This window comes from Orcinus orca, chromosome X (genome assembly GCF_937001465.1).
Source record: "Orcinus orca chromosome X, mOrcOrc1.1, whole genome shotgun sequence".
NCBI classification, from domain to species: domain Eukaryota; kingdom Metazoa; phylum Chordata; class Mammalia; order Artiodactyla; family Delphinidae; genus Orcinus; species Orcinus orca.
Window position 1 is genome coordinate 112,890,523 of NC_064580.1, and position 16,432 is coordinate 112,906,954.

At 39.6% G+C, this 16,432-nt stretch overlaps 1 protein-coding gene across 9 annotated transcripts in view; it reads right to left on the bottom strand.

The window, feature by feature from the left end:
- The window catches only part of ENOX2 (ecto-NOX disulfide-thiol exchanger 2), a 303,972-nt gene that overhangs the window by 18,114 nt on the left and 269,426 nt on the right, over positions 1-16,432 (bottom strand). For 8 of the 9 annotated variants that reach the window (XM_049704374.1, XM_049704376.1, XM_049704372.1 and 5 more), the window contains 4 exons: positions 11,129-11,310; positions 8,890-8,997; positions 4,094-4,202; positions 1,132-1,217 (listed from right to left, as the gene is read on the bottom strand). In XM_049704374.1, coding sequence (XP_049560331.1) covers positions 1,132-1,217; positions 4,094-4,202; positions 8,890-8,997; positions 11,129-11,310 — 485 coding nt within the window. The remainder of the gene's footprint in view (positions 1-1,131; positions 1,218-4,093; positions 4,203-8,889; positions 8,998-11,128; positions 11,311-16,432) is intronic. The other variant, XM_049704371.1, reaches the window with a different exon arrangement.

Consider the following 16,432-nt stretch of genomic DNA (forward strand, 5'->3'; position numbering starts at 1 on the left):
CAGGACAGGAATAAAGACACAGACATAGAAAATGGACCTGAGGACATGGGGAGGGGGAAGGGTAAGCTGGGACAAAGTGAGAGAGAGGCATGGACATATATACACTACCAAACGTAAGGTAGATAGCTAGTGGGAAGCAGCCACATAGCACAGGGAGATCAGCTCGGTGCTTTGTGACCACCTAGAGGGGTGGGATAGGGAGGGTGGGAGGGAGGGAGACGCAAGAGGGAAGAGATATGGGAACATATGTATATGTATAACTGATTCACTTTGTTATAAAGCAGAAACTAACACACCATTGTAAAGCAATTATACTCCAATAAAGATGTTAAAAGAAAAAGAGGATATATGCTTAAATGGCTTAACATTTTGGACATCTAACTGTCAGAAGTCTGCATTCCAATGGCACTTCTCAAAAGGCCCAGATCCTATGAAATAGTGAGTACAATCCATGAGCAGCTTTAACTGAATGCTGCTTCTGAAAAAATTGTATCATGAGTTTATTTATTCTGAGGGGTCAAGAGTCCCCTCCTGCCTATATGAGGCATGCATCCTTGACTTTCCAGGGAACTGGCACTTACCCTTGCTCTTGATGCTTTGTGAGCTCCCCCACAGGATAGCATTCAGGGAAGGAACCGGCCCATGAGATCAGCTGTGAGCAAATATGCAGTCTGTATTACAGACTTATTGTTCCAACTCTTTTTGTCCCTGCCTTGATTGTGTCATTGTAGATAATGGCAGTGCTAATGGCTAAAGGCCCAGGGCAAAAGTTTGACTGGTGAGAAATATTTGTTAATTAGCATATGATATGTAAAGTAAAAGGAGGAAAATTCTTCTAAGATATATCTTGGAAGTAGGGTGGCCAATTCATTCAGGTTTGCCCGGGACTTCCCCGGTGTCAGCGTTAGAAGTCCCAAGTCCCAGGAAACCCTTCAGTCCCAGGCAAACAGGGACAGACGGTCACCCTATTAGCAAGAGAGAAACTTTACGCTGAATCACAGTGAGAGAATAGGTGAGGGAAATTTCCTTACAGTGATTGCTAATGACTTATTTGTGCTTGAGGAGAGTGAGGCCACCTGTTCACAAAGAACCCTACATCGCCTTGCATGGCCATCTCAGGCCCCCACATACCTTATTATCAAGACGGTGCAAGTAGGAGCAGATATATTCAATGCTTGCTCCAAATGGGTGGACATGAAGGAATGTGGAGATAATCCCTATAGAGACAATAGCATGGAGGTTACACTTGAGCATTGTATTCGTTGAGATGCCACATGATAGCGTCTAGCAAGAGTCAACTCATATGTACATCATATGTATTGGGCACTATTCTAAGTTTATATATATTTTACACATTTAATCTTTACAACGACCCTGTGAGGTAGGTATTACCTACCATCCCCATTTCACAGATGAGAAGACACTGAGCCACAGAAAGTTTAAGCAACTTGCCCAAGGTCACACAGCTGGTAAGTGGCAGGTATTTGAATCCAGACAGTTGCTCTCAACCACTATGTGTATTGCCTCTCACTGCACTATACCGCATGCAGAAAATCTGGCATTTGAGGAGTCACTTCCATCATTCATGATGGCTAAACGCCATTTGAGTTCTACGTTTTACAATGAATTTAGACTTTTACAATGACTTTAGATTGTGCTGGGTTTTTGCAGTTCCTCTGAACCATCTTTAAATTGGATTTTAGCCTCTTATGCATTTAATAATGTCTTGCTGTTGTGGCAAAAGTACAAATCATGTACTTTGCCTGATTAACCTTGTGCCTCTCACAAGAGAATCTGCTGATTGTATTTGGGTTTTATTCCGTGAGTAGGTCTGTAAAGAAAAGCCAAACATTTCCTTCATTCAAGTGGTGACTAGCATTCTGTTTGTCCTCAGAGCCCTGAATCTCTTCAAGTAACAGAATTCTTATAGCAATTTACAGCCTCCAGGGATGTGCATGATTTCTAACTCTGGAGTGATTGGCAGCTACACATACTGCCTTGATTATTCTGGCCACCAGGTTAATTGTGCTAATACTACTTCTTTCTCTGGCAACAGGCAGCATATAAATTGTTCAAAAGTCTACTATTTTTTCTTTATTTTTTTTTTGAATTCCTCTCCTTTCATAAGATCTTAGGTATATCAAACAGACCCAGAACTTAGTTTGCTGAAAACTGCTAGGAAATAAAAGCTAAATTTGATTTGGTTTATAAACTATGAGTTGTCTATATCCCTTTAAGCACCTGACAAAGAATATCACAAGTTTAAATTGTAGCTTAAAGTTCAAATAAGTTCTCTGTAAAAGTCCTCCAATATTAGATGGCAAGCGGGTGGGTTGGAGGATCCAGGAGGAACTGATGGTAGGGTTCAAAACTCTATTCAAAATGGATACTATTACTTATAACACTACTTTACTCTTTTTTTTTTTTTTTTTTTTTGCGGTACACGGGCCTCTCACTGCTGTGGCCTCTCCCGTTGCGGAGCACAGGCTCCGGATGCGCAGGCTCAGCGGCCATGGCTCACGGGCCCAGCCGCTCCGCGGCATGTGGGATCTTCCCAAACTGGGACACGAACCCGCGTCCCCTGCATTGGCAGGCGGACTCTCAACCACTGCGCCACCAGGGAAGCCCTACTTTACTCTTAATGACTTGGTAAATTGAATTTCTAAACACTGACTCAAGCTGAGAAACTTAAATTCTGAAGAAGACAGTCCATATTCAAAGGAATTCTAGATACTATGGTCAAGAAATCCTGTCAAATGCCAAGAAGTAACTCCATAGATTTCAAAATACAAAGCAGTTTTTGTGGGTTCACACCCAAATAACCAATTTAAAAAATAGATTTTCCTTTCTGTGAGTTCAAGACTACTTTCTTTAAAAAGCAAAACACTAAACACTTAAGAATCTTTGTTTCTAGAACTATCCATTTACAGAGGTTTCCTCCTACCCATAGCTCTTCTCTGACAGGTCTCCCTGTTGCCATGCCAATTTGTTAAAGAACTTTGAGTTCGAAAACGGAAATAAGTTGTCACTCTTCTTGAAGACTCACTGGCAGATCCCCCTGTGCATCTTTATTAACATATCAAAGTGTTAAATCTGAGTACAATATCCATTACTGAAGGAGGCGGATGTATCTTTAAAATATGCAGAAGCTAATTAGTGTGGAGAACTTTTGAGATTGGGGTGAGGCTACAGTGTGGCTCAGCTTCCTAGAAGGCAGCTGGGATTATCTGCTGAGGCCCAAGATTAGCCCCTTTTAAATGACTGAATATTTTAGTCATTTTAAAGGGGCTCAATCTGCCACTGTTCTCCAAATAGAATATAAAGTCAACAAGCATTTGTGAATAGTGCTGTAAGTGCAAAATGTGTCTCATTTATTGAGGGCTTACTATGGGCTGGGCACTGTGTTTAGTGATTTAGATGAATTGTCGTATTTAATACTTGCAGCTACTTTTAGACAGGTAATATTATTATGCCCATTTTGCAGACGGAAGAACTGAAGCTCAGGATGGAAATGGTGGGGTCAAGACAGAAAGCCAGTTCTGTCTGATTCATTAACCACTTATGCTATCTTGCCTCTGTGAAAAAATTTTTATGTAACGAGAGCAATTGTAGCATTTATCTCATCAGAGCCCACCAGGGTCCAACACCCCACAGACAGCCTCCTGAGTCGCCTGCCAGTAACCTGGAAAGACAGGAGAGAGACACACACCTTCTCCGGAGGCCCATCTGGAGAAGCTCTCTGCCAAACAATGTCTGCACTGTCCCTTGAGTGGGAGTGAGAGGGCTCACCTATCTTTGCTTAGAGATTTAAAAAATCTACAACGTGTTTCTCCAGTGGACCCCCTCTTAGCATAGCACTTATACTGACACACTGGATGTGGCAGTGGTCACCAGGAGTTTGAAGAGGGCTGGGAGCCGCTATTACCGTTTTGATTGAAATCTGTACTTGTTCTTACCCTGTTGTCTTCAGGACTCTGGGTCCTTGCACTGTCATGCTTCATAAATGCTTGGCATGTGCTTATGCATCTTAGGTTAATCCTTCCCCCCACTCCACTGCACTCTATCCGTTGAATGTGTGTGTTAGCTTCCTTACCCACTAACAGTGCTTCGCGTTCAGATTTGATAGGACAGCTGTTCAGGGTCTTCTCCAGAGGGTAGTCACTATCCTGGCTCGATGCACACAGTCTAGAGGCACAGCTTTCCTGTGGGAATAATATGTCTCCTGGGTCAGTGCACCTTATATGGTAACAGACTTGGTTTCAATTATACAACAGGGAACTTCTTAACGGCACCTCGAAAGCAATACTGTGCAATTTTGCTTATTGAATGGGAGGAAAAATAGCATAAATTACAAAAGCATCACCAATAATCCAAAGCTTCCTTATAAGCCTTCAAAACACACACAAAAATTTAGACATTCATCTTCACTAGTCTTTTTTTTCCCTTCTGCCTTTATCATTCTTGACTCTATGCAAGTAGTCTGGGGAACCAGACCCAACATTTATTGTCTGTAAGATGCCAGGTACTGTTAGGTATGTTTTATCTCCATTCTACAGGTGAGGAAGGTGAGGCTCAGATAAATCAGGTAACTTGTCTAAGATCACATTGCTAGAAAATGGTAGAGCCAGGATTTCATCCCAGGCCACCCAATGTGAAAAGGACCATTCTTTTTTTTTTTAAATTAATTAATTTATTTTTGGCTGTGTTGGGTATTCGTTTCTGTGCAAGGGCTTTCACTAGTTGTGGCGAGAGGCGGCCACTCTTCATTGCGGTTCGCGGGCCTCTCACTATCGTGGCCTCTCTTGTTGCGGAGCACAGGCTCCGGACGCGCAGGCTCAGCAGCCATGGCTCATGGGCCCAGCTGCTCCACGGCATGTGGGATCTTCCCAGACCAGGGCTCAAACCCATGTCCCCTGCATCGGCAGGCGGACTCTCAACCACTGCGCCACCAGGGAAGCCCAGGACCATTCTTTTTTATTTTAGGTCCACACTATGCTAAAGGTCAGTCCCATATTGGAATGGAGAATCTACAGTGTGGCCGATCCACTCACAGGTAATCAACTGTTGGCTCTTGAACTAAAAATTAGAGCCTCTATTTATTGACTATCAGCTCTCTCTTTTCTCTGATAAGGACATTATCAATTAGGATATTTATGACTTTACAGCAAGAAATGACCATGACAGTGGACTTCTTTGTTGTTGAAAGTTTTCTCTTTCTGAGCATAGTGGGTATGTTTCATAAGAGATACTCAGGTGAAATCCATGACCAGCAGCCAAACTGAAAAATGCCTCCAGACCGTTCTCGGGTTTTTCTTTCTCTCTTTGGGTACTGAGAACATCTTTTCTGTATTATAAATGTGAAGCAGGAGCCTTCAGAAGAAGGAATAAAAGAAATCAGTGCTTCAGTCTCGCTGCTGTTGTAAAAGAGAGTGCTGGGGAAATGTTCCGGAGGGGGGAGCAGATCATGGATGACTCGGATGCTTCATCACTTCTTTCCTTCCAAAAGCCCTCAGCAGGGACAGGTTTCCTTCTTTTTTCTTTAAAGATGCCTTCAAAGCTTCCAGGATGCTGCCCCTGAATGAAACTAATGGTCTTTGCTGCAAGACATGTTGTTTTGTGGATTTACAGGCTTCCAGGCTGTAGTCAGAAGGGAAACCTTTCTTGATGACCTATTCAATCTTTGGTCTTTAGAATCCAATTCAGTCAGTAACCATCATGCCAAGTTTGATTTAAACTGCTGGCTCACTTCTAAGCCACGGGCTGTACATGTGCTTCTAACCCCCTTAAAACATTAAATGATCCAGCAAGCCATTTCTTAAGTGTGAGAGTTTAACAGATTGGGGTTCATTTAAGATATGTAGACGTCCTGAGAAGTTTTAGCCATCTTGAATCAAAATGTAGCCTTACTGAAACCTGACTTCAGTTTTATTATAGCTGGCATTTAAAAAATTAGAAGGTATATTGAAGGGATGCTTATCACCTTGAATTTTTTTATAAACAAATATGAAGCTGCTTTATTAAGATACATCATCAATTCAGAAAAAATTAGATCCCCACAAATAAAACAACTAATTTCACAGATGACAGTATTAATCATGAAAAATAATAAAAATAAAACATTATGAATTACTATGAAGCATATTCAACAGTTACAGAAAAGAGAGGAATAGTATTTTCCTAAAACTGGAAATAATGGAATGATCTCAGAGTGTTTATAACATAAATTTCATTTAAACAGAAGCACACAGTTAAAATGTTAAATTAAAAATAAATGAAAAGGAAACAAACTGGAAAAAAAAGTTTAATGGCTCTTTTAAAGGGTAGAATGGCCAATAAGGTAGTAGGAAATGGGCGATCAGAATTCAAGGGAGGGTTCATGACATCACCTTGAATTTTACTAGCAGATTCCAAGAGCTAGTTCTTTCTGCAGTAAGACAGACATAAGTCACATTGTTATATTGCAAAACACTGACAATAACTCACACTGTGGTTTACTGTCAAGAAACCCAAACAAAAAGAAAAAATGTCCTTCCTCACCAAAACTTATTGCTTTCCTTTCAACCTGGAATTATTTTTGCAGTCTAATGTGATGGTACTTTGCTTCCTAACCTAATTGTGACAGTTTGAAATATTTGGTCACAAATCAGCTTCCCAGAGAAGATCAGATTATAATGAACTGTCATGACTTTCCCTGAAGGAAACCTCACTTAAAATAACAGGACAGAAACATATTCTGACTCACATTTTTCTGATTATCAGTTGGATTTCTCTCCCTGTCCTCTTTAGCTGCCACTTCAAGGTATATTTAGTTGCAAATGGGAAACACTTAGACTCAGGTATAATATTGCAAGATTTTTCAATGCCATTTGACCCTTCACTTCTTTAAATGAAATACTTTACAAAGCAGAGAGCTGCTTACACGAAAATGTCCTCAAGTCAATTTGTGATGTCAATCCTGAAGAGTGATTTTAAGCTTGATGTCATTAGGATAACCCCACGTTCATCTAGAGTCTTCTGGCTACACTACACACACACTCCATCTTATGCAAGAAGGGAAACAGAGCTAAGTAGCAGCTCTGGGACATTTTAGAAGCTCTGATCGTATGAGGAAAGTCCTGCTAAATAGAGCAGCTTTGGCACTTTTCAATTAAATGCTTGATAACTGAATTTGTCTGGGATTATGCTCATTTCTTTAATAACACCCACAAAACTGGAAAGTGAGTTGGTTTTATGAAGTGGAAAAATTAAAAGCATATCACAAATGGCCTCCGGAAGAAAACACTTCACACTTTCAATCATTTGTTTCCATTACACCAAGGTTGCCAGTTCTTTTTTTTTTTTGCGGTACGCGGGCCTCTCACTGCTGTGGCCTCTCCCGTTGTGGAGCAGAGGCTCCGGACGCGCAGGCTCAGCGGCCATGGCTCACGGGCCCAGCCGCTCCACGGCATGTGGGATCTTCCCGGACTGGGGCACGAACCCGTGTCCCCTGCATCGGCAGGCGGACTCTCAACCACTGCACCACCAGGGAAGCCCCCAGGTTGCCAGTTCTTAATGGCACTCTGGGGGAAGTCACTATGCTGGCAAACACACCCAGGGCCTGTATGCATTGCATCTTCCTGCCCTGAGCACAGAAGAGAAAAAGTACGAGCTCTTGTGGAACCGTAGAACTGTGGAATTGATTTCTGGCTCTTGGTCTAAGCTCCTAATCTTCTCTCTCTCTTTTTTTTTCTTTGTTATTTTTCTTTCTTTATTTTTGGTTGTGCTGGGTCTTCGTTGCTACGTGGGCCTTCTCCAGTTGCAGTGAGGGGGGGCACCCCTCACTGTGGCACGTGGGCCTCTCATTGAGGTGGCCTCTCCCATTGCGGAGCACAGGCTCCAGGTAAGCGGGCTTCAGCAGCTGTGGCATGTGGGCTCAGTAGTCATGGCTCATGGGCTCTAGAGCGCAGGCTCAGTAGTTGTGGTGCACAGGCTTAGTTGCTCCGCAGCATGTGGGATCTTCCCGGACCAGGGCTCGAACCCGTGTCCCCTGCATTGGCAGGCAAATTCTTAACCACTGCGCCACCAGGGAAGTCCCCTAATCTTCTCTTTCTTCTGAGACATTAAGTCAGGCAGCTATGGTCAATGGGCCTTTCTTTCCAGAGGATAAGTTCACTTGAATGTTCAGGCATAAAGGAAATTAGAGAGGTGTGACAGGGAGACGCCATCAGTAGACTTTACATACCTTAAATAGACTGGGCACCTGATGCATGGTTGAGATACATTAATCCATCTAGAAGTTCGTAGACTTTCTCAGAGGTCCTCACTGGAGGTTCTATGGCTGCAGGCTCTCATTAGGCAAAGTCCCATTTTGCCTTCCCAGTTGCTATTATCTAGCTTTAGAATAATGTGTCTCCTTGTTTGCTTTCTAAGTTTCCCCCCTTTTGGTTTTGGCTGTTTCAACCTGCAGCAGCTCATTATTACACTAGATGGAGTGTCGGCAAAGACATGTCAATGTTCTGTTGTACTTGTGTTCCTTCGTTTAATGAAATGCTTAATTGAAAGTATTTTGTGTCACACGGGCTTTCTATGTTGTTATTTCCTTGACTAGATGAAGCAGGGATGAGGTGTATACTCTGATCTTCTCCAAGAAGGAAGACTGAGGAATGTTAGGGATGGATGGACATTTTATTCATTGAGAAGTGTACTCTCCAGAACCTTTAGAAATGCCAAGGACTCATACCTAAAAGCAGAGCCCTTGATTCAAGAATTACCCTGGAGAAGGGCTTTTAATCCCCAATCAACCAACCATTCCACATTGATACCTATTGGTAGGAGCTTCCAGGGCATTTTCATTGTCACTGAAAAGGGGGAAGGGGGGAAAGGGAAAAGGGTCACTTAGTACTCATGTACCTTTTCTTTAAGATTTTCCAACATTTTTTCCACCTGTAACTTGTCATCTTTGATTTTTTCAAGTTCAGCTTCTTTCCTTTTGTATTCCTCTTGGACTTTGAGTAGATGCTACAAGAAAGACCAAAGACAATCAAGTCTTAAGAAGCCACACTTCACTTAAAAACACTGGCTGAAGTTAGATATTAGGCAGGCCTGCCTCACTTTCCCCCAGTACACACAACCATTTCTCCATGCAAAGATACTAAAGGGAAAATCAAGATACTTTTCACTTGAAGTTATTTTATCTGGCTCTTATGAATCTTTTGGATTTGTTCATATTTTAGAAAGAGTCTGAGAAACGAATTGATCTAATCACTTAACTTTCCTATTCCAGCCAGACGTAAGGGTAGGGTGCAGTTAATACTATGTGGACAATATCTTGATTTTGGCATAGAACTGAACTTGATGTGTAAAGCATTCTTACAAATAGCCATTTTCCAAGCCAAGTTCAACTTCTGTGAGAAAAGTAGTAAAGAATCCAAATTTCACAAATGTTAGTTCCCTTATCAGTAGGCAAGGAACTGGATTCATCATTAATGATTACTACAAATACTATGTATTTAGCATCTAACATGTGCCAAGTATTGGGCAAAGGGTTTCATATGCATGATCTCATTTAAGCCTCACAATAAAACTATGATACATAAGCGTGAAGGTTAGAGAGGTTTAATGGTTTGCCTAAGACTATTCAGATAGTCAGTGCCAGAGCTGGGATTTAAACCCAGGTTGAGTCAACCCCACAGCCCATGCTCTTAACCATCATATTAGACTATACATCTATCGGGGATAAGATGGGAGAAATTTTACCATTGTTTACAAGGCTACTGTCCAATAAAAAGTAATCAAAATGAGTAAAATTAATTTTTCAGGAGGTAGAGACCTAATTGTCTCACCGAAGTTTTTGAAGTGATGGAATGAAAAAAAAGTTCACTAGTTTTAAATTGAACCACTCCATTCTTATGTGGAGTGGTTTCAAATCAAGGTAAGAGGGGAAAACAACAAGAAAATGTTTTCAAAGTTTTGCTTTTCAGAGGCTTGCAAAAGACCATTGGGAGAGCTAAAAGACACAGTACGATGTACATGGTTGAAATTCTTTGAAGTCTAGCTGAGGAGATGTATTTTTTGGTGGAAAGATATTTGATGTAATTAAACTAGATCCCTGATCTAATTAAACTCCACGGTGACAGTAAAAGGAAGGTAAGCATTACTTCACACATTTTGTTAATAGGAAAGGTGAAATATTAATGTGATATTGCTTGTCACATAGGAAGACAATGATAGCAGAAGTAATAGGAACATGGGGCTCTTAGTGCCAGAAGAGACTCCCTGTTCACAATTTGTGATTTCTAAACATCAATAAGCTTTGCCCTAGATAATTCCAAGGCACACAATTAAAAAATTATTGGACAGTTTAAGTTGTGAGGAAAATGGCTGGTAGTCTGGCAAGACAGAAGAAGATAGTACCCTTACTCAGAAGTACTACTCCTTTACTATAATGGAAACAGATGTTGATATCTTTTAAATAGTAGGCTTGCTGTGGTGGTTACATAAAACTTCTAGATATTGACCATCTGTTACACAATGTTGTATTTGAATGCAATTACAGTTGGATGCACTTATTTACTTTACTTTTTATACTTGGGATAAAGTGCTGGTAAACTCATTCACATAAATGACTGAAAACAAAACAAAACAAAAGCACATTGGTATTATGTGCCCAAAAGCACTGATACTGAAAAACCCATAACACCCCTCCTTCCAACCAAATCAAGGGTAGGATTCTCGCCATTTCTTCTAAAAGACTGTATTATTTAGCATTGTGTCAGCGAGATACTTATTCACCAGCACTGTTGCATATCTAAGTAATTAAGGTTCGTCATAATGACCTTGAGACCCTGTCCAGATCCCAAAGTACATTCCGTAGCATAAAGAAAAGATTAGGTTATGCTCAGTGTAGTTTTATTGTTAAGTATTTTTTACTGAATGCACATTCTTTGAAAATTGGTGATCCATTGCTATCTCTGCATTTACCAGAATATTTCATGAACTACAATAGATAATCCCTTCCTCAGCCATGCCAGAGAACACAATACCAAGAAAATAAGAGGTTTGCTATTCTATTTGCTTGTGGGGGCCCTTTTACAAGTGAGGAGCTGATTACTATCCTTCCAAAAAGCTCAGAGGACCAAAATGTCTTTACCTGTTGCATTCCTTGCAGGGCTTGCTGCAGGAGTTTCAGCTGCTGTTCCTTGTTTGGGTCATCTTCTCTGTGGGCTTTGCCTTGTTCTTGCTTTAGCAGTTCCACCTCATTCCGGTAGGCATCAAGCTGCCAACGGAGGCTGTCATTTTCTTCTTTCAGAGCTTCTGCCTGTGATACTAAGGCTAAACAATCAATACAAAGGAGTAAAAACCATATATCCAGATTCCGTTGTGGTTCACCTTAGTACCATGAAAACTTGGTGTTTTAAATTGACATGTATAAAAAGCCTCTCAATGAGAAACTTTAGATCTGAGTTGGCCATGGTAGCAAGAGATGGACACAAAAGCACAAAGACTCGTTTTTGTAAATGAACACAGAATTCCAACACACAAAAGTCCTCATTGTGTTTCAAATTCTTCACCTCAAACATCACTAAAATATTTCTAGGTAACATCAGTTACTTTTACTTGAAATGCTGCAAATAATAAGAGCCTGTAATAATAAAATAGAAGGCTAATTGTCTTGAACTGATGACTGTCCACACAATAATTTGGCTGACAGTTATTTTTTAAAAATGCAGCCTTAACTGATCCTATAGAGGAAAGGTAAATGTAAAAATTAAGACACAAGACTTCCTGGGGAATTCCCTGGTGGTCCAGTGCTTAGGACTCTGCGCTTTCACTGCTGAGGGCCCAGGTTCGATCCCTGGTTGGGGAACTAAGATCCCACAAGCCGTGCAATGAGGCCAAAAGAAGAAAAACTTCCAGTTTATGGTCTAGCATTTAAGGAGCTTAGAAGTCACCACTCCATCCTAACAACAAGTAAAAAGCTGAACAAGCTGAAAAAAACCAACAATTCTTCTTAGATACAACAGAGAAGTGAAGTAAGAGGGCAAACTCATACACCCAAAATTGGAGAGACAAACAGGTGAATATAGAGAATCACAACTTACCAGAACAGAAACCCATGAGCAGATATTGCCACAGGAAACAGTGCCAAGGTAGGAAAACCTAAACTGTACTTGGCAATTTGCTGTAGGCTCAGTGTAAATAAGTCTGAGAGTTAAAAACTCCAGGGAGACCCAGTCATAGCTAGGTCCCTACACTTTTGTGAGTTTTATCTCCAGGGGCTCCACCTGGTCCTCAGAGTGAACACTGGAGAAAAATTCCTATGTGCTTCCAGCAGGGGAGGGGAAAAAGAATCCCTCTTGAGATATGCCAGAGCATCATATTCTTCTTTAAAAGGGCTGCCTTCAGAAGAAATGATTTTACCATAGCCTAACATACTGGGGTAGTACCAGAGCCTAACCAACCCAGGGAACCAACCAGCTCCAGACCCCTCTAGCCATTCTGTCCCACCTAAAGGGGGAGAAAAAACTGAGAAACACTTGTGAAGTTCAAAGTCCAGAGGTATAGGCTCACTAAAAGACTGAGACCTAATCATAGGACTATAACATGATTCTCCTCCCACCACATCTTACCACAATACCACAAAAGTCCTATTTAACAGAGTTCCTTTCACCTAGTACATCATGTCCAGATTTCAACAAAAAATTACAAGGCATACTAAAAAACATAGTTTGAAGAAACTGAACAAGGATCAGAACCAGAGTCAGATATGGCAGAAATGTTGGAGTTATCAGACAGGGAATTTAAAACAACTATTATTGGGAATTTGCTGGTGGTCCAGTGGTTAGGACTATGTGCTTTCACTGCTGAGGGCCCAGTTTAGTCCCTGGTTGGGGAACTAAGATTCCCACAAGCTGCATGGCGCCAGAGATCAAAAACACTAACAGAAATGAAAAATCCCCTTGATGAACTTATTAGTAGATTGGGCATGGCTGGGGAAAGAATTTCTGAGCTTGAGGATATGACAATAGAAACCTCCTAAACTGAAAAGAAAAAAGAAAAAAAATTACCCCCCCAAGAACAGAAAATGCAAGAATTGTGAGACAATTACAAAGATGTAATGTATACATAATGAGAATATCAGAAGGAGAAAAAAGAGAGAAACGGAAACAATATGTAAAATAATAATGACTGAGAACATGTCTAAATTAATGTTAGACACCAAACCACAGATCCAGGAATCTCAGAGAGCATCAAGCAGGATAAATGCCAAAACATATAACATTCAAATTTCAGAGAATCAAAGAGAAAGAAACAATATTGAAAGAAGCCAGAGGAAAAAAACACCTTACCTATAGAGAATCAAAGATAAGAATTACATGCTACTTCTCCTCAGAAATCATGCAAGCAAGAATAGAATAGAGAGAATAGTCAAAGTGTTAAGAGAAAAAAAAATTCACCAACTTAGAATTCTGTACCTTGTGAAATTATCCTTCAAAAGTGAAGGAGAAAAAAAAAAAAAAAGTGAAGGAGAAATACTTTCTCAAAGAAAAATTGAGGGAATTTGTTGCTATTAGGCCTGCCTTGCAAGAAATGTTAAAAGAAGTTCCTAAGACAGAGGAAAAATGACATAAGTCAGAAACTTGGATCTACATAAAGAAAGGAAGAACATTAAAGAAGGAAAAAGTGATGGCAAAATAAAAACTTTAATTTTTCTTATTCTTGAGCTAACAGGTAATAGTTTGTTCAAAATAATACTGACAATGTGTTCAATTATGTATGCGTGTGTGTGTGTGTGTGTGTGCGTGCGTGCGCTTATGTATAAGTGAAATTAATGACAGCAATGATACAAGGAATGGGAGGAAGGAATTGGGATTATGTTATCATAAGGTATTTGCACTACCCACAAACTGGTATAGTGTTATTTGAAAGTGGACTTGGATTAGTCATAAATGTAAATTGCAAACTCTAGAGCAACCACTAAAAAAGTAATAAAAAAGAAGTATAACCAATATGCTAACAAAGAAGAGAAAGTAGAATCATATAAAATGCTCAATTAAAACCACAAAGGGCTGGGAAAGTGTAGAAGACAAAAGGAAGAACAAAGAACAAGAGCAATAAATAGAAAACAGTAACAAATATGGTGGATATTAATCCAACTACATCAATAATCATTTTAAACATCAGTGGTCTAAATACAATTAAAATTCAGAGATTGTCAGAGTGATAAAAAAACAAGAAACAACTATAGTGGTATCTTTAAGAAACACACTTTAAATATAAATATACATATAGATTAAAAGTAAAGGAATGGAGAAAGACACTATGCTAACACTAATCAAAAAAAAGTAAAAGTAGCTATATTAATTTTAGACATAGCTGACTTCAGACCAAGGAAAGTTATCAGGGCTAAAGAGGGGCATTACATAGTGATAAAGGGGTTAGTACTACAAGAAGACATAACAAACAATGTGTATGAGCCTAACAATAGTGTGTCAAAATAAGTGAAGCAAAACCTGGTAGAACTGCAAGGAAAAAATAGATGAATCCACTATTATAGAGACTTCATACCTCTCTATCAAAAGTGGAACAATCCAGTAGGAAGAATATCAGTAATGACACAGTTGAACTCAACAGCACCATAAATTAACTGGATACAGTTGACATGTATAGACTGTTTCATTTAACAAAGGCAGATTACACATTCTTCTCAAGCACACATGCAACATGCACCAAGATAGATCACATTCTGCATCATAAAACACATCTGAACACATTAAAAGAATAGAAATCACACTAGGTATGCTATCAGACCACAATGAAATTAAACTAGAAATCAATAACAGAAAGATAGATGGAAAATTCCAAAATACCTGGAGATCAAACAACACACATCTAAAAGGCACGAGTCAAAGAAGAAATCTCAAGAGAAATTTAAAAATATTTGAAATAAATGGAAATAAAAACACAACTCTCAAAATTTGTGAGATGCAGTGAAAGCCATGCTTAGAGGGAAATGTATAGCATTGAATACATAGATTAGAAAAGATCTAAAAAGAAGAAAGATCTAAAATCAATTATCTGAGCTTCCACCTTAGGAACCTAGAAAAAGAAGAGCAAATTAAATCTAAAGTAAGCAGAAGAAAAGATATCATAAAAATAGATCAGAAATCAATTAAATAGAAAATAGGAACTCAACAGAAAATTTATGAAACCAAAAGCTGGTTCTTTCAGTAAAATTGATAAACCTCTAGCCAGTTTAACTAAGAAAAAAATAAAGAAGACACAAACTACTAATGTCCAAAATGAAAGAGAGGATATCACTATAGATCCTATGAACATTAAACGGATAATAAAGGAACATTATGAACAACTTTATGTCCAACATTTGATAACCTAGATGAAGTGGGCCAACTCCTTGAAATACACAATCTGTTAAAACACACACAAGAAGTAAACATGGGAAGGAAACCTAAAAAGTATATGTATATGTATGGCCGATTCACTTTTCTGTACAGCAGAAACTGACATGGCAGTGTAAAGCGACTATACTCTAATATAAAAAAGAAGACAGGGCTTCCCTGGTGGCGCAGTGGTTGAGAGTCCGCCTGCCGATGCAGGGGACACGGGTTCGTGCCCCCGTCTGGGAAGATCCCACATGCCGCGGTGCGGCTAGGCCTGTGAGCCATGGCCGCTGAGCCTGCGCATCCAGAGAGGGGCCACAACAGTGAGAAGCCCATGTACCGCAAAAAAAAAAAAAAAAAGTAGACAACTTGAATAGGCCTCTATCTCTTAATGAAATTGAATCAATAATTAATAATTCTCTAAAACAGAAAGTACTAGGCCCACATAAGTTTACTACTGAATTCTTTTAAACATTTAAGGAAGGAATAATACAAAATTTCTACAATCTCTTCCAGATGATAGAAACAGAGGGAATACCTCCTAACTCATTCTATGAAGTCAGCATTCCCCTGATACCAAAACCATACAAAGACATTACAAGAAAAGAAAGCACAGACTGATAACTCTCATGAACACAGATGCAAAAATCCTCAACAAAATATTAGTAAATCAAATCCAAGAATGTATTAAAAAGAAATACACCACAATCAAGTGGAATTTATCCCAGGTATGCAAGGGTGGTTCAACATTCGAAAATCAATTAATGTTATCCATTACATTAACAAATTAAAGAGGTTAAAGTCACATGAAAGTATCAATAGATGCAGAAAAGGTATCTGACAAAATCCAGCACCTATCCATGATTAAAAAAATCTCAGTAAACTAGGAAGAGAGAACTTCCTCAACTTGATAATGAACATCTACAAAAAACTTATAGCTAACATCATACATCGTGGTGAGAAACTTGAATCTCTCCCATTAAGAACAAGGCAAGGATGTCCCCTCTTACCACTGTTTTTTCAACATTGTACTGGAAGTCCTAGTTAATGCA